This window comes from the organism of the source record quoted next, unplaced genomic scaffold (genome assembly GCF_019419815.1).
Source record: "Pyrus x bretschneideri cultivar Hongxiangsu unplaced genomic scaffold, Pyrus_bretschneideri_v1 Contig5, whole genome shotgun sequence".
NCBI lineage: Eukaryota > Viridiplantae > Streptophyta > Magnoliopsida > Rosales > Rosaceae > Pyrus > Pyrus x bretschneideri.
Window position 1 is genome coordinate 7,121,571 of NW_025999787.1, and position 18,298 is coordinate 7,139,868.

General features: G+C 35.4%; 2 protein-coding genes across 3 annotated transcripts; one reads left to right on the forward strand and one right to left on the reverse strand.

Moving 5' to 3' along the window:
- Positions 1-365: 365 nt before the first annotated feature.
- LOC103954296 (respirasome Complex Assembly Factor 1-like) lies at positions 366-2,483 on the reverse strand. Its single transcript, XM_009366108.3, has 4 exons — positions 2,340-2,483; positions 1,937-2,040; positions 848-977; positions 366-724 (listed from the first exon to the last, which is right to left on the reverse strand). Exons 1-4 carry the CDS (start codon positions 2,460-2,462, stop codon positions 686-688), a joined length of 396 nt encoding a protein of 131 aa, XP_009364383.1. The 5' UTR covers positions 2,463-2,483; the 3' UTR covers positions 366-685.
- Positions 2,484-3,495: 1,012 nt separating this feature from the next.
- LOC103954294 (oxysterol-binding protein-related protein 3C) lies at positions 3,496-9,262 on the forward strand. Of its 2 annotated transcripts, XM_009366107.3 has the most exons (10): positions 3,500-3,761; positions 4,953-5,046; positions 5,452-5,568; positions 5,670-5,742; positions 5,825-5,943; positions 6,296-6,417; positions 6,885-7,061; positions 7,477-7,621; positions 8,169-8,347; positions 8,547-9,262. In XM_009366107.3, the coding sequence occupies exons 1-10, from the start codon at positions 3,664-3,666 to the stop codon at positions 8,791-8,793; spliced, it is 1,371 nt and encodes a 456-aa protein (XP_009364382.2). In that variant the 5' UTR covers positions 3,500-3,663; the 3' UTR covers positions 8,794-9,262. The 2 variants fall into 2 exon arrangements, with proteins under 2 accessions (XP_018504690.2, XP_009364382.2); XM_018649174.2 differs by lacking the exon at positions 8,169-8,347 and having other exon boundaries at positions 3,496-3,761; positions 8,547-8,681.
- The last annotated feature ends 9,036 nt before the right edge of the window (positions 9,263-18,298 follow it).

Here is an 18,298-nt window from a genome sequence, read left to right on the forward strand (position 1 = left end):
ATATACAGTAGGGAGTTCCACCTAATGGAAATGTTCATTTTGAATAAAATATGACATATTACGTTATCAAATTGTCGATCTGATTGCATAAATTCTTATTTGCGTGTGTAGTCCAAATTGACAATATGATGCCTTTCGTTTATTTGTGTTGAAATGAAGACTCCCAAAGTTTCACATCCAAATTTTGGGACTAACCACAAAAGTTGTTCCTGCTTTTCGTGAAACCGGGGCCCGATTTTTTTAGGCCGAGTTTGAAGATAAACTACTCATTGAGCAATACAGTCCATAACGACTGTAAATCCTGCATATAACGTACTCTGCGCGTCGTCTCGTCACACTCAAAAATTGCTCAAGCACAGAAATGATTGTCAGCTAAATCTACAAGAATAATGCTTGCAGGTACTTTTATTTGAGGCTGCCAAAACAATTTTGATTATCATCAGTTCTGTGCAGGCCATACATTGCTACATTGCGTGGACGTTTGAAGGAACATTGACCCGAACATCTAATCACCATACTAATAACGTTTGCTTAATCATAGAGAAACGAGGAAACAGTAATGACTTAACGACTTCTAAAGGGAACTTTCTCATCGTATCCAAGGTTATCGTTCTTCATGCAACCAAAGTCCTATAGCTGAACACCACCGCAATGGAAATGATGGCGATAATGGATGGATAGCGAATCAGAAGTGTCCCAAGCTGTATACTAGAATCCAGGCAAGCTGAAAAACAGAAACAAGGGGATATGAGAAAAAGGTCAATGAATCAAGGAAACCGATTAATCTTAATTTATACAAGGTCGTAATTTCTCAAGGGGAAAGAGGCCGTAAAAGTACGAAAATTACCAGAAAAAGAGTTATAGAAGCGAAAAGCCCCTCTTGGAGAAGAGCTCCATGACCACCAAAGTCCTCTTCGTCAACCTTGAGTATCATTGCGTAGTAGCCATATATAATTCCAGTTGATATCACCAGAAAACTGTGAGAGAGAAAAAAAAAAACCATAAAATGATTATATATGACAATAATTTTGAGAAAAAGAAAAATGTTATCAGAAGACAGTGGAAGCATATGCTACATTAGTGAAAACTCAAAACCATCAAAAGATAAAACGATTATGTGGGAAGTAATGACATCCAATTTGGGCACATGTTCCTTTCTCTTGGCCTGAAACTCTGCGTAAACCTATCAACTTGATACAGTAAACTGAAAACTGTCTGCACTGAGTTCCAAGTTATGGCAATTATCTCTTTTTGAAAACTACAATATTGCAGAAGCAATTTGATGAATGCTCCAGCTTTACAGTTGAACTCACCAAGGCCATGACCATGTCAAGCAATATGATTTACAAAAACTAAAGTTTAACTGGGTAACTCTTCTAGCATACGTTTCAATAAGGTAGCTGCTGTAACTGCTCTATGACATTATATGGCTTCTTCACATAATCCCCAAAGAAGGCAAGACTCAAATAGTTCACTAGCTCTTCATTTAATATGTTGATTCGGAGAACAACTTTCTAAAATTAGAATCCACTAGTGTTCATCTAGGCTATTAAGATTCTCAGCAGCAATAAGCTTCTGAACTCAACACCCCTAACGATTAAATACAAATCATGAATGAATTGTTTTACGTTTTGAAAGTAACACCTACAGCCTAGAGAATCTAAGTCTCTGCGTAATTGTAATTATCTTTGACGATCCAAATAACGGCAGCCCCAAACAAGTTTTAAAGTCCGTTACTACTGATTTCTTAGCATTAGGCTAACAACGTTCCATTGGGAAATTCCTGCCTAAGATTTGATTTGATGGGTTCCTAATGATCCGAATGAGTATTCTCGCCAAACGAGCTGATCACCGATTAGCAACACAAAACAATGATGGCGTCGAGTAAATGGAAACTGTGATAAACAATGAAGAAGGTGTGCAATCATCAACTTACATGACGAACCATATACCTCCGACCAACGGTATTGCACCCCACAGCAGCCCACAAGCGAGGGCCATTGCTTGTCGAATCCAATGCAAGACATCTCCCAATTGATCCTGCACACATACACAAACACACAAAGTAAATCATTCAAGTCAAAGTTACTAACAGGGCAATCAGAAAGCCATGCGAAATATTAACCAAAGCAGAATTTATTAATCCTCCCCAACAGTTTCTGCTCATTATTGAGCGTTTCAATATTGCCCTTAAATTCCAAAATCTCGGGAACCCATTATAAATTGCAATGCTTCAATAGATACCCAAGATTTAAACTTCTTTTTCTAGTTCGTTCTCCATCAAACTTTCCCGGCAACCAAACAAATCTCAGTGATCAACCATGGGGAAGTTGTAGTACCTTGTCCCACGTAGCTTCCGGATCCAACAACTTGGCGAATTTGAACGGCGACAAGTGACCGTTCTGGTGCTGCTGCGACTGCTGCTGTTGACCGTTCAATTTCACTGATTTACCTTCTTTCATGCTTCGAAAAAGCGCAAAACTTTTACTGGAATCAATAAAATCCGCCGCAAACCTTCACACAAGTCAGTGGGTTTCTGCCGACCTTGCAGACGGACGATCAGAGCTCGCTAGGGTTTTGGATTTGGGCGGAGAGAGAGAGAGAGAGAGATTAAATTTGAAAAATAAATAATTGAATAGAAAATGGAAGAGCTTCGCTGTAGATCTGATGCGATTGGGTTTTTGGTTGGGAGTAAGTAGTTCGGTGCTGCTGCTGGTAAAGTTAGGTATCCAGATTGTTCTAAAAGACCAACGCCCAAAACGACACCGTTTACTGTTATTAAGAAGCTCGGTCTTATTCCTAACTCCATTTAATGTCACGATGAAAGAAATTGAATTCTGATCTTATTCTAATTCTTTTTTTTACATATTTGGATTCAAGACCGAGCAAAATGTTTTGGTAATTTTATTAATAGAACGAACAATATATTTACATTATGGGTTCGAGCACAACATTAAACAAGGAACAATGTCTAACAAAATAATTTATACAAACAGTTCAAGTCCTAACAACCTTCACAATACCATCTAGAAGTATACTAATACTTCATTTGTACTAATTTGCCAAAATGGTTATATAAAGACATGAAAATACCCCTAACTTTATTGATACCATAATAACAACATATTAATACAATACTAATAATATTTTGATATAATAACAACAATACATTGATACCATATCAATATATAGTATTGAGTTGATTTACAATTTTATAATATATGAATTTATATCGAGTATAAGTTGAGAGTATTTTCGTAAAAATATACATGGCTACGTAGAATTCGTGTGTTTTGTTAAAGGCTTCTAAAACCGTTTGATTTTCAATTATGTTAGGATGTACATTAAATTTTAAAATTATATGACGTGATTATTAATTAATAAATTAGTAGAGTTTTTATTTTTAACTAATGACACGTCAAACGTCCAAAGGTAATCGCCAATGCGTCAGGTCCTCGCTGTTATCCTGAAATTACAGTTCTACCCCCACCTGCCTCCCCTCTCTCCGTTTCTAGGTTCCTCGTTTCTTAATCCTATTGGCAAAATTTCCGTACGCTTTTCCTCTGTTTTTCGTACTTTTCTTCCCTTTCATTTTCCAATTTTCGAATTAGGGTTTTAACATTTGGCACAGAATCTAGAGAGAGAGAGAGAGAGAGGAGAGAGATGGGTAGCCCAGAGAAGGATCAGAGCAAGGGCTTCTTCGCAGCCATGAGTTCTGGCCTCTCCATGTTCGGCAACGCCATGCACCGATCCGTTGGCGGGTTAGCTTTTTTCTTCCTTTCTCGTAATTCATTTTTGCACTTGAAATTTTCTTCCTTTGGAATTAAACTCATGCCGTCTTCGTCAAACCCTGATTGTTTGTTTCCTCTGTACATATACTCGTAATCAGTTATTGGTTTGGTTTAGGTTCTGTAATTTGATTGAGCTGTGAATTTTTTATTTTTCATGTGATCGGATTCGGTCCAACTCTTTTACCGAAATGTGTCACTCTTTCGGGGTTTCGGACTGCATTTGATGACTGTGATGTATAGTGAATTGTTGAATGGAAAGTTTTGGTTTTGATTAGATGTCGTAACAAGGATAGTGAATGGAAATTTTGGGTTTTCACCAAGTAGCATTTCGTGGTTTGATTAGTGATCATACCCAGGATACTGAATTCTGGTTTAGAAGGGTTTAAGAGACAATGTGGTTGTATCAGCTTTTGAATTACGATACAAGTTGGATTTTTTACTTGAGCTAGTGTTTTTTGTTTTTTTGTTTTTTTGTTTGATCGAGCCTCAGGTGTCTCCCTTGCTAGGGGACAGTTGAGCTAGTGTTTTAATCAGCTGATGAGACGTCTTATGTTGGAGTTTAGAACGAGTACTCTGTGTATGTGTGTTCGCATGTGATCTAAGATCATTAGGGTCCTACAAACTTAGATTTGTATAAAAAAAATTGGTCATGTAGTTTTGATGTTTATGCACAGATAGTCTGCCAGTATTAGATGGTTCTTCCATGTTATAGACTTATAGTCGTTAACATAATTCTCTTGCTATAAAGTATTTGAACAAAGAAGTGCTTATTACTTGCTAGGTAAGGGTGCCTTGGATAATACTCCACTAGTTATTAAAGAGGCAGGTCTTTAACTGGGAATGAAATTCTTCTTATTATAGATATTGGTACAAACTCGATTTTACTTATGTTTTTAAAACATTTAAAATTATAATGAATTTTCCTGATATACCAGAGAGTAAGCATCATATTAATTCTCTGATTGAGCCATTATATATATAACTTTTATGTTCATCGTCATCGTGCTACTTATATTGTGGGTGCTTTTTCTGTACATTTGTGCGCTACATTCATTTTCTTGTGTACTTTACTAATTATGAAAAATATGCCCTAGTCCTTATGATATGTTATTAAGGAGTGAGTTCTGTTGGTTGAGAATCTGGCTTTCCTGTTGCTTTTAGGTTGCTTGGTTATGAAGGGGTGGAAGTCATCAATCCAGAGGGAGGCAAAGAAGATGCAGAGGAGGAAGCTCAAAGAGGAAGATGGAAGCAGGAGGTACTATGATTTTTTTGTTTCTACTTTCTATCTTTCAAGGGATATGTTGCTCTTCGTTACCATTTTCTTGCTGATAAGTGGGTTGTTAGGAGTTAAAGTATTGTCTATTTCAACTGTGTTTTTATATGTTGGTTGGCTATTTGTTTGGGAAGGCATGTCATCTTTATTTTATATATTCATATATAGGTGTTGTAATTTGCCATTTTCATGTTTAATCCAGCAATTAAAGTGCAAAGCTTGTGGAATCTAGGTGGTCTTGCCATTGTGATAGGCATCCTAACATTAATTAATAAACTGCATCGCTTCTGATTTTATTCTTCAAATATGAAATTCTGTTCATTATTCTTAGCCTGCATGGCTTATTCATCCTGAAACATTGAGCTCTCTGCATTTTCACTGTTTAAGGAACGAGATAGTTACTGGAGGATGATGCAGAAGTATATTGGCTCAGATGTGACATCAATGGTGACTCTTCCTGTACTTATTTTTGAGCCGATGACAATGTTGCAGAAGATGGCTGAGGTTTGTGCTACTTAATATCTGCACAGTTTGGTATGCCTGGGATTTTATGCACACTGTATTTATAGTTGATTATTGTATAAATTGTGCAATGTCTGTGACAGTTAATGGAGTATTCACACTTGTTGGATCGTGCTGATGAATGTGAGGATCCTTATATGCAGTTGGTGTTTGCCAGTGAGTGCCTTTCATTTGATTTTTTTTTTGCAGTTCATGTGCAAGTATTACTGTTTGCATGACTGTATGTTATTCATTGCAGCATCATGGGCTATATCGGTCTACTATGCCTACCAGCGGACATGGAAGCCATTCAACCCTATCCTTGGGGAGACTTATGAAATGGTTAATCACTCAGGGGTAACATTTATTGCAGAGCAGGTGAGCTTTTGGGGGATACCACTGTCCTAAGTCTTTTAGTTGTCCTGAGTATGAGCATTTGAGAGTTTTGAGGTCGTTAGACCTTTGCCCTACTCAATAAGCAAAAGTACCATCTTCCTGGAGAAGCTTGATTTCAGAACCTCTCTAAAAAGACCCTTTCTGCGAGAACTTTGCAAAAGATATTTTGGGAGAACCTTCAAGAGATGGACCAACCCTAAAGCTATTCTATACGTCTGAGTAATCATTTGTAGAATTTCAAGTGCTTCCTCATTAGTTTTTCTTGCATGTTCTTCTGTCTTCCGTTTAACACTATAAATAATGTTAAATGATTCATCATACATCATTATTCCAGGTGAGTCATCATCCACCAATGAGTGCTGGGCATGCAGAGAATGAGCATTTCACTTATGATGTGACTTCAAAACTTAAAACTAAATTTTTAGGGAATTCGCTGGATGTTTACCCTGTTGGAAGGTAATATGCAGCTTTCATGTTTCCTTTAACAAATATTTAGTTGTGAACCTATTTTATGTTCTCCCAAACATTGTAGTTTGCATTTTGGATGCCATTACCGTGTGTGAATAGAAGGGTTTTCGTTTATCCCTCTTGTTCCGTTTTTTGAGCGATTTCTAAAGCTAATTCTTAGTGAGGGATTGACCTGCTTTAGCTTTGCTCTTATAAGAGTTGTATTTTTATATCAATACATGGCGACTCATATATCAAGAGATTAGGTGAATTGTTTTTTTATTATGGACATTTGTTTGTCGATTCGATTTGTTGGTTTGTACTTTTGTTGATGCAGATGGTTTGTTTTGTGAAACTTTATTAATTTCAAGTGTACTTTTATTTTCCATCATCATGTTTCCTATATCTTGTTAATCGTTTTAAGCTGGAAGTTTTGGTAAAATATATATAATTGCGTACTATTGGTTTGTTTGCAGAACACGTGTGACTCTTAAAAGAAATGGTGTTGTCTTAGATTTAGTGCCACCTCCCACAAAGGTAAACAACTTAATATTTGGCCGGACGTGGGTTGATTCACCAGGGGAGATGGTCATGACCAATCTGACGACTGGGGACAAAGTTGTGATATATTTTCAGCCATGTGGCTGGTTTGGGTATATTTTCTTCTTTGAATTCCATGAAACATCTGCTCGTTTGTCCATGAATTATTCAATTGTTTTGTAGCCTTGTTAATTCTTGCTGGTACATTCTTTGGTCTAGAGGGATTAGAACTATCTACAATGTTCTATAGATTTCGGACCCTGCCTTTTCTCTTAATGTATGGCTTCAAATGTCACTATAAATTACAAGGTCAAGAAGGCTGCTTCATTCTAAATGATTTATTGGATCTGTAAATAATCTATCCCAATACAATCAACTACAATTAGAAAAGATTTGTTACACTTTTTTAATGTCCATCGGTAGCTCCCAAAATTAGTGAATACGACCATCTTAGTAGTTATCCATTCTCTTTTGTGTCACTTGTCACCATGCTAGTGGTGTACAATTAAAAGTTATATTTGGTTGCAGAGCTGGCCGCTATGAAGTGGATGGATATGTTTATAATGCTGCAGAGGAACCTCAGATATTGATGACTGGGAAATGGAACGAGTCATTGAGTTATCAACCATGTGATTTGGAAGGGGAACCCCTTCCAGGCACAGAATTAAAAGAGGTTGCTCATGGAATCTGTCTTTGTTGTATAATTTGGTCTGTTATTGAAATTTTGTACTAATTTTTCGAGTAGGTGCTGTGGAAAGGGTGAAATCTCTGGCCGTGACATTTTTTTTTTATACAGGCGGTTTAAGTTTAATCTGCAACATGTACATTTACTTTCTTGGAGTTAAATCACACACGCCCGCATACACATTACACACACACGCATGCATATATTGACCATAATTAAGAGATTTTGATGCTATTATTTCTTGGATGACCAATTATAGTTAGTGTGTGATTAATTAAAGACAACTAGTGTCCCACCAGTGTGGTAAAAGCGTGTTACTTATTCATGCTTAGTGAAAGTCGTCACTAGTATTTGTATGTCAGGTTTCAGCTGCGTCCTTTGGTACAGAAACAAAAGTTTCAATAAGATAATGAGTAGTTTGTTCGCTAGGCTCTCTGTTTCTGGAACCTTATTTTAAAGTGGATCATACCTTTTATGATTTCAATTAAGTTCGCTGGGCAAGATGCTGAAGAGTATACATTTATCTTTTCTGCAGGTTTGGCATGTTGCCGATGTTCCAAAGAATGACAAATTTCAGTACACTTATTTTGCACATAAAATAAATAGCTTTGACACTGCTCCTAAAAAGTTGTTGGCATCAGACTCTCGTTTGCGGCCTGATAGATATGCACTTGAGAAGGGGGATCTGTCCAAATCTGGTGCAGAAAAGGGCAGGTCTCGCTTTCTCTCTCTCTCTCTGTAAACAAAAAAGGATTTTGTGTTATTTCCATTAAGGAATCAGATGATGTTGGAACTTTTTAGCAAAACTTCCATCAGTTTGTTTCAATTTAACATAATTGGTCATAATGCATATTGAGTCTTTGTTCCCCCGAAAAACTGGTTGTCCCTTGATTACCAGTTTTCTTCTTTTCAGATTGGAGGAGAGGCAGAGAGCTGAAAAGAGAGAGCGAGAGGCCAAGCAGCATCAGTTTAGGCCAAGATGGTTTGACTTGACAGAGGAAGTTACACCTACACCTTGGGGTGACTTGGAAGTCTATCAATATAACAATAAATACACTGAACACCGAGCCACAATTGATAGCTCTGACTCCATTGATACGGTTGATGTTACATCAATTGAATTCAACCCATGGCAGTATGGAAACCTATCTGCAGAATGAGGTATTTGCTCTTCTATGTTCATTCCCCCTCCCCCAAATATTTTCTTGTTTGTTACTAAGATCTTGTAGTCTACAAAAGAAAGAAGCTAAGACGTAGAAAAGGTTACGTGAGTTTCTGGCAAACGTTATGATATCCCGGTGATGCATTACGTTATGATATCCTGGTGATGCATTGCCAGCTCCTCTGACGTGCGGTATTACAGCTATGTGCATGGAGCAACATCACTGCTCTGAGCCTAAAGTAAGAGTTGGTGTCATGTTATCTTACTGGTAGTGGTTTCACCCTTCCCTACTAGACATGGACCATGTTTCTTCTCTCTTCATTAAGTTGATGTGTATCACTTTACGCGGGATACGAAATACACTCATCCCACCAAGTGTTTGGAGGACTTGCATGCGAAAGTGTTCATCGCTATTTTGACATTCTGGTCCAATAATGCAATGTTATGTGTAATTTTCTTTTTCTTCACATCATCATATTATTGAACTAAAACATGATGCTCTATGTAAATTGCTCTCCTACATGAAAGTTGTCTTAGTTAGGCAACTTTGTCGAATTTTCATTTTACATTCATTCCCCATTGCATGCGAAAATCGGAGTAAGTCTTCAAAAGTCCGGAGTATTGGGTGGTACAGTTTTATATCCATTTGATTGGCCAAGAATTAAAAATAGTATGTTTTTTTGGTAGTTTAAAAATAGTATTTTCTCAATTCAATTATAATCGTTCATTTTCGTATTACTGAATAGTAGTCCAATTTTATATCCATTTGATTGGAAAATAATAAAAAAAGGTATATTTTTTGGTAGTTTAAAAATAATATTTTCTTAATTCAATTATAACCGTTCATTTTTTGTACTACTGAGTAGTCCAGACTACTGAACAAAAATTACAAAAACCATGGCTTCCACTTGCAACTCGAATACCATATAGCTCGTGCACAGTGGCAGCTTGGGCCCAAGAAATCATGGCCCCACATCCAATTCAAATCAATGGCCCATGGGTGTTAATACAGTAATGTCCCCATCAGTTATGGGCCCGGGTGAAGAGATAACCAATTGAACAACTTTGTCGGCTTCATGATCATCAACAAGCTTTTCCGCCCTCTGGATTTAAAACTTGAAAAACCAGCAGAAAAAATGGTACTTCCAAATTGGAGGGTCTCATCATTTCCTTCTCTCAATTGGATATACATTTTGCGACTTTACCAGATTCTTCCTGTACAATGCATTAGACAAAGAGTGGTGGTCCTACCACTCCTCCCCCAACATTTCTACTGCACTTGCACTTTACTTGCTTGTTAGGTTTATATGTCTATTCTAATCAAATATCTTATAGTTATGGCTGGTTTGGAAATGCTCATAAAATGGTTGAAAGCGTTTTTGACAAAAATATTTTAGAACCAATTCTTAGTAAATTTGCAAGTGAATTCTGCAGAGAGAGAAAAAAAAAACACTTAAAAGTGTTTCCTACAAGAAACACATAATTGAAACTTTTTGCTGAAGCATTTCAAGTGTTTTTGAAACCTAAAAACATTTTCTTTAAAAGTGTTTTTAGTCATTTTCAAAATATTTCCAAATGAGCCTTAATTTGATTATATTGGGATTTTTTACCAAAAAAATAATAATAAAGGTTATATCGTATTGGGTTTCAATATAAAGGCCACATTTTTTTTAACTCAATGGATTTGCTTTGATTATATGTCGGTGACCCAAAAGAACTGGACTTAGCTGCTGCTGAATTCTTCAACAACAAAGTTAAATCCGAGCCAAAATGCTTTCCACTCTATCCTCTGTAAGTTTCCCCCCATGCCCCCAATCTCTTAATTCTTTTTTTTTTCTTCAATATTTCTATTTATAAAATGAATTTTAAGTTTTTTGTAAATTATTTTTTTCTTAATTTTATTCAATTAATGGATAATATATAAACTGCATACTAAAGGATGTGACTAAAATTGTTAACTTTAACAGCATAGCGATTAATTGACTGAATTAAAAATGCAGTGATTAAAATAAATTTTGACTTCTAATACAGTAACCAAAAAAGTTTTAAATTCAAAATGTTAGATTAGGATACACGTCGTAATCACACAATATTTTTTCTATTCATCAGTAATTCTCAATGCTAGTCGGGCCATACTTTCTTGGACGATAGTGGTCATAAAGTCTTGCAAAATTTTAAAGAAAAATACTTAGCTATTCAAAAATAAGTGGGAACTTCTACATAAAAATTTTATTGTTTTAATCACGGAGCTTTGTGCTTGTGATCATAACTGTTCATACTATGAACCACACTGTAAAGATCATCTCTGCAAAAAAACAAAAAAATTAAAACTAAGGTCGTTTAGTCAATCTATTGTAACAAATACATAGACAGTGTGTAATGTTTTTACCAATACCATTCATTTGTTTTTAAACAGTTTGATAATTAAATGACCTTAGTTTTAATTGATTTTTTTGCAAAGGCTATCTTTATATGGTGATTTATAATATGAACAGTTCTAATTATAAAACATGAGGTTCTATAAATTGACAACAAACAATTTTGAGAAATTTTGAGTAGGAGTCCCTACTCATCTTTGAGTAACCAAATATTGTTCAATTTTAAATAAAGGTATAATTGAACTATTAGTCTACATGGTGATAAGGTAATCGGAATATAACTTATGTGATAAAAAAATTAGAATTTAAACTTATGAAATGAAGTCTGTTAGGATTTAAATCCAAAATTAAAAATTTCATCAACTATTCGTTAATTGTTAGCACGTGAGCCATACATGTGAGGCTAAAACGAAACTTTTAGTTTGGAGGTTCACGTGTTAACAATTAACAGATAATTGATAAAACTTTTAATTTTGAGTGTAAATCCTAACAAACTTCACAACATTGATTTAAATCCTAACTTTTTTATCAAATGTGCTATATTTCTACAACCCATCACCGGAAACTATTAATCCAATTAAACTTTAAATAAATAATTTTAGCATCATTTCAATGTCTCTGAAATTTTGTACAACTTGGGTTGTTGCACCACTCTAGTCCCAGCAAATCCGAATAAGTTCTCCATCTCCAATGCGCGTGGGAATAATTGTTGGGGATTGTTTTGGCAAGGAAATAATAGTTTGAATTCTTGATTGGAATTTAAACCTATGTGGTGATGACATATCACAGTCAACTATTTCATGCTTGGTTGGAACTGGAAAGTACCTCTTATACTATATTTTAAATACTAAATAAAAAGGTCATAAATCACATTGCTATTTAGAACTCTCTCTTTCCGTCCATCTGGTCTTTTGGCTAATTCATTTTCTTTTCTACTTTGTTTTTCAGTCTACGCAGTCTCCTGCGTAGAATAAACAAAAAGTTAAAGAGAAGTTTTAACCAAACATTTTTGATATTGTTCACTTTGAACGAAAAATTATATTTTTATGTTTTTCTGATACTATTCACTACACCTTTATTTGTCATTTTTCATTAAAACTAAAGTTTTTTTGGATTTTTTGTTAATTTTTCTGAAGTTTAAAAGATATAGAAGCCTAAATGTGACCTTGAAAGAAGTCATGAACAAAAATAAAAAAAACAAACTCACTTTGAACAAAACCTATAACAAGGAAGTTGAGAAATGTTATGTAAGAATAAGCCGATGCAACGCAGGAGTACATGAATCCCCCTAAAGAACACAGAGGTGATTAATAATTGGCTAAACAACCAGCAACTTGATTATTCCCTCCTAAAAGTATGCGAAATCTGAATTTGCATGGAAAAAAAAACTCGACAATTATATTATTTGTGCAAAAGCTTTGCTTTTTTGTATGAATAACGACATGATATGTGAATTTTACTCGACTTTTTCTAACATCAACTTTGTTGTGTCAAAAACCACAAGATGAAGTTTAACAAGATATAAGTTTGAGTAGCGTGTAATGTAAACCAACCCAATGAATATATCTTTTAAAAATGCCTTGTTTTGTTCTTTTTAATATTCTTCTGATATACTGTTGACCAAATAGAATCTGCTGCCACTTAATTATAAGAAACTAATAATGATTAGTAGATAATTGTGTAATAATATTGTTGGGTTACTAAGTCTCGGTTGAAAGGCTCCCCGGAACAAGAAAGCAAGTAGCAAAGAGTTTCTCAACCGCCACTTCAACCATTCGAGAGATTTTTATGTTTCAGAATACGACTAGGTATATCAAATGTTAAAATATAAGTGATTGGATACTTAAAGATAAATTTCTAACCATTTGTATTATAACACTTGATATACAAAGTTGTATTATCGGTACACTAAAAAATTTCTCCAACCATTCATCCTTCCCACCCACCTCTCAACAAATGAATGAAATCTGATGCTCCCTTTTACGTCAAGAAACCCCTTCATGTTACGTGAACTTCAATTTAACTTCAATCCTCCAAACTTTCGCTTTGAATTAAAAGAAACATGGAATGGAACACTTTTTTTTCCTTCCCCTATTTGCATAGAACATTGGGGATATATAGAATTCTGGTGTGTTTTGTACTCTTTTGTGCTTTATATTTTACCGTCATTGTTCAAGTAGGAAACGGCTAGCATGAGTCGCTTATGTATGTGTAAACATTAATAAGTGTCGATGAATTTTGATTTGAATAGAATTTACCTGACTTAAGAGTTTACGATCGCTTATGTACCTAAAGTATTGTGTTTAGTGTAACTCATTCACATAAATTATGACATAAACCTGATACAGAAAGATCAAGCTTTTTTTGGGCAAGTATGATTTTTCTATTCAATAATACAATGTGTAATTTTTTTCTCTACATATCACATTATTATGGGCTTTTTAAGCTAAAATGGTCTCTATGATTGACATAACTCATCACTTTGGTCCCTAACAATGAAAATCAATAGGAATAGTCCATGAGTTCGTTCACCATAAAACTGTGAAAAACTATTAATATCCTTGTTAAGCAGAGGAGTTGATTTGACAAAAATACCTTTATAAAGGAGGTCACGTAGTTGTTCACGTGGTAATTTAACGAAGATATTAACAGATTTCTCATAAAATAACCAATATATATACATACAGGCTTTTTAAGGGAAGGAATCCCCATTTTTTGAAAAAAATGGGGATTAGGTATGGGGCCCTCTCCATATCGAACTTTAACGATCCGAACTGTTTATTTTGTAAGTCTCGTTTCATAGATCATCCTTACAAAAATTCAATTAATTTGAAACTATTTGTCTATTTAATTATTAAGATAAAATTTCATTGTTTCTTATATAACAAAGTATTGGTTAATTTCTTTGAACTCAATGAGATGTTTTAAACATTTCTAATTTGGCTAATGCTTTGCAAGGATGATCTATGAGGTGTAACTTGAAAAATAAACGGTTCGGATCGTTAAAGTTCGATATGAAGTGAGCCCCACACCTAATCCTTTTTTTTTTTAAAAATGGGGATCCCTTCTTAAGGTTTCCTATATATATAAAGGAGTACACAATTCATTGGCATAAACCGACAGGTAGCTTGTGGTCCCATTTAATATTTTGGGGACTCCGAATTCCAATGGGTAAATATTAGATGATCAGCTGGCAGTTGAACAAGGCCGAGAACAATCAACCGCATAATCTTAATTCGAACAGCCTACCACTACCAGCATCATGTAAAAGACCTTACGTTGCGAATTTTCCTTTTCCTTCTGATTTATTAATTTAATTTAATTGGAATCACAGATTTATTTGCTGTTCCCAGATTTTATACATCCAGTAAACTACAAATTGCTATCTGCATGCACTTTTTCCAGCTTTCGTGGGGCAGCATTTTTAGCCTTATTATTTAAACGCGTGCCGCAATTGCTCATGATGCATGCATGCATGGGCCAGCTTATCTTAGCAAGCAGCCAAAGCAAAACCGTCTTACTTTGACATGTGCATTCTACATCCCTTATGTGCATATCATTATCTCAATCTCTCTCTCAACCGAAGACCTTAACATCTTCTTTCCAGTTCCACCAGATCGAAAGGATTTTACAGGAAATATATATATATATATATATATATAACATTTAGAATACTTAAATCACTAATATGCGTTGATTAATGCATGAATTAGGTATTGCTCGATAATAAATATTATGTTCTACTTCGTTAGACCATTAAACTATTTGTTTTGTGATTTTTTTTATTTATATAAATACAGAGTGCAAATGACAAGTTGGTAATCTAGCTAACATTTTCTTTTTCCAAACGGTAATCTAGCTGGCAATCAAATATATCAGCAAGAAAACACGACCATAATTTTAAGATGCCAATTTTATATGCAAAAATAGCATGTGAATTTATGTCAAGAAAGATTAACTAAAAAATGTGATTTGGTTGTGTCTGTTAACTATGAGCAACTGTGTTTTAAGCAACTGTCACGTTATGAGGGGTTTAGTTCATAAGGTAGCATGTTAGCAACACAATGAAAAAGTAGTATATGGCCTTTTGCTAATCAAATTGATTAAAAATTATAAAGGTCAATAAACTAGCAATAAGAAATATCCGACATTTTATTATATTCGGGTATATATAGTAATATTCAAAATTCATTACCAAAATATCTGGGATTTTGTTATGGGTGTATTGCAATGGAGGGTCAATATGTTTTCCTTATATATTGGGTCAAAAAAGTCCCAAGAATCAAAGCGTCTAAAACTCCGGTGCGTGGTAAGAAACTCAAAAATGTTTTTTTTTTTTTTTTTACAGTACGATATTCATTAATGAAATTTAGAAAAAGTACAATAATGAGGATATGGCGCATAACATGGGTTTCGATAAAAATTTTGTCGGAGATTTTCAATCCGATCGAAGAGAAAAAGAGCGTCCTGTACCTAACATATACTAAATAGTACTACCAAAAATATTAATTAAACTTGGACACAAATAAGAGAAGTCAATTGTTTTTATTTGTTTATTTCATTAATTAACTGCATAAAATTTGGTAGATTATAAGGTAGTCGACATTCAGCAAAACGTCATGATCATACAATAAAAACCTACGTTAATTACAAGTGAAAAACAAATCTTGACCCATCATGATCACTCATTTGCCAGACTTAGAATAAGCTGGTTGTTCCCTTTTTATTGGTCCTCTAAGCTGTGGAGTAGTCAATAAACAGCAATTTACATATTACATGCGACGAATTAAGGGTTTAAACTTAGGATCTTGTACGTGCACGTCTCTACTCTGTCTCCATGCTACTTGAACTGGTGTTCTTGATCAATTAAAGTTTTTTTGAGTTCATCTTGATCGCCAATTAGATTTTTTACAAACATATTATTCAAGTTACTATTGGGGATGCTCTAATTGTACTTTAGGGGTGCGTTTGTTTGTTCTCACTTTAACTGGATTAAATTGGACTAAAGGGTACTGTAATCCCATATTTGCTAGAACTAATTTTAATGAAATTAGGAGGGACTCGCCTCGACTAAAGGCCTCGCTAAAAAATCTTAATGAGACCCCCTGAAAAGCAACAGACTGCTAATACCACGTATGCTCCGCCTCGCCCTCCCATCTACATATGTAGGACTTCGTGTAACGTGGTCCCATTTTACATATCTTTCTCAACAAGGTTCCGTTTGCATGTTTCATTCCCTAACACTTTGTCTTTTGCAGTTTGGATTATCTATCGACACAACTATTAAGGCCAAACAAAGTTTACAAATTTTGTTTACCTTTTTGGTAACCTCACACCCACACGTTCTTTTCTAACCATGCATTCATAGATGCGGCTAGCTAGAAGGTGAAGCTTCTTCCTTTGCGTGAGGCTGTGAGCTCTCCAATGCTTTCTTACTTTAACCTATTTGTTATCCATACTACTATTTCTGGTAGATAGCGACGGAGGCAGGCCAGATGAGAAGGGCAGGTGGGGGTTGGAGGTGATAGGGGAGGTGAGTAGGGCAGGACTTGGGATGAAAAGATGGGGGCACCCAATGAGGCGTGTTCTATATTTTTAAAAAGCTACACATATGCATTTGATATGTTGTATTAGAACTAAGTTAACTAACAATTATGGGCTCATTTGAAAATACTTTTAAAATAACTGAAAACGTTTTTTTTAAACTAATCATTAATAAAAATACAAATGAATTCTTAAAAAAAAAAACTTCAAGTGCTTTTGGAATCTAAAAATATTTTCTATAAAAACGGTTTCAGTCATTTTAAAAACACTTTCAAACGATATATCACTACAAAATGCTAATCCCATCGACATATTTCTCACCGCTTGTTAAATTTGAAAACAACCACGTTACTTAATTCGTCCACTAATATTTCTAAACAAAATTTGTCCACTACGGGGTATAAATAGTTAGTCGGCTGATTGTATTTTATTGTTTGATTAGTTACTCACATTCTGTAACTACCCTATTTTGGATGAAACCCTCATTTTCGAAACACCTTTTAACTCTTCAATCGATTGTTTTTAATGATTAAAATAACAAGTTTGACACGATACGACTCGTTAAGATAACTGACATGACATGAAAATACACGAACGAGACAAATACTACTCATTTGCCAAACCTAGTTGTAGACACTCGTTTCACCATCTTCTTCGCCTTTTTAAACCCTAAAAAAAGTGGGGGAAAAACATTGGAACCAAACTCCTTCCCACCTAGTGTTCCTAACTACCACTTTCTCTTTTTTTTAATTTTTTGGTAAAAAAAAAAAACCACCACTTTCTAAACAAAGAACCGAGGAAACAGAACCCTGTTTTTCTCTACGAGTTAGTTCCAGCCACTCCCTCCACGCCACATGTGACGATAAGCCCCACGTTCCCGTACAACACAAGAGAAGCGCCTTGTCCATGGCTTCCCACTCTTTCGTTCGCCACGCGTCGACTCCACACGATGTTTCAATTAATCGTCAAAAAAACTTCAAGCTCCTTTCTTTTCAGCGGAGCCCGCGACCCCCTCCTTATCCTCCGAACTCAACGCCGTTACCTATCGTGGCTCTCCACAAGCCACGTCGCCGTCGCGTCTAGCGGAGATTCCTCTCCGTCACATCCTCCCCCGGGTCCCACTCGTTTCAAAAAATTTAAACTTTCGCGTATGCAGCTCTCCCTCTCCGGTGGAGATAATTACACTCGCCGAAAAGCGACCAATCGGGACCTCCCTTTTCGCCACGTAGGATTCGGGGGTCTCCCTCTTACGTCACTCCCACCCCGGTTCTATTTTTTTGTTTTTTTAATTGATTTAATTTTCTTGGCAACGATGAATAAAGCGCGCAACATGCTTATCGGGATAACTGCTCCGACGAATACAACAAAGATTAACGCATGCTTAACAATTTACGATGGTGTTAAATGACTGATACGCCCTTGATGAATGTTCGGATCCGTGTTCGAGGAGAACCATTTCTAGATCTGAGAGAGAGAGAGAGAGAGAGAGAGAGAGAGAGAGATTTGGGATGGGATTAGTGTTAGAAGGAAGCAAGGAATAAAATAGTGGTCACTTAAACGACTTAAACGACTAGATCAGCA

What these genes read in the sequence shown, in the direction of transcription:
- LOC103954296 (XM_009366108.3), bottom strand. Translation starts at nt 2,462, where the DNA reads ATGAAAGAAGGTAAATCAGTGAAATTGAACGGTCAACAGCAGCAGTCG. An exon ending in GGAGGTATATGGTTCGTCAT is followed by an intron (nt 978 to 1,936) that starts GTAAGTTGATGA and finishes TCTCTCTCACAG; the next exon opens with TTTTCTGGTGATATCAACTG. An exon ending in CTTCTATAACTCTTTTTCTG is followed by an intron (nt 725 to 847) that starts GTAATTTTCGTA and finishes TCTGTTTTTCAG; the next exon opens with CTTGCCTGGATTCTAGTATA.
- LOC103954294 (XM_009366107.3), top strand. Translation starts at nt 3,664, where the DNA reads ATGGGTAGCCCAGAGAAGGATCAGAGCAAGGGCTTCTTCGCAGCCATG. An exon ending in TAACATTTATTGCAGAGCAG is followed by an intron (nt 5,944 to 6,295) that starts GTGAGCTTTTGG and finishes TCATTATTCCAG; the next exon opens with GTGAGTCATCATCCACCAAT. An exon ending in TCTGGTGCAGAAAAGGGCAG is followed by an intron (nt 8,348 to 8,546) that starts GTCTCGCTTTCT and finishes TCTTCTTTTCAG; the next exon opens with ATTGGAGGAGAGGCAGAGAG.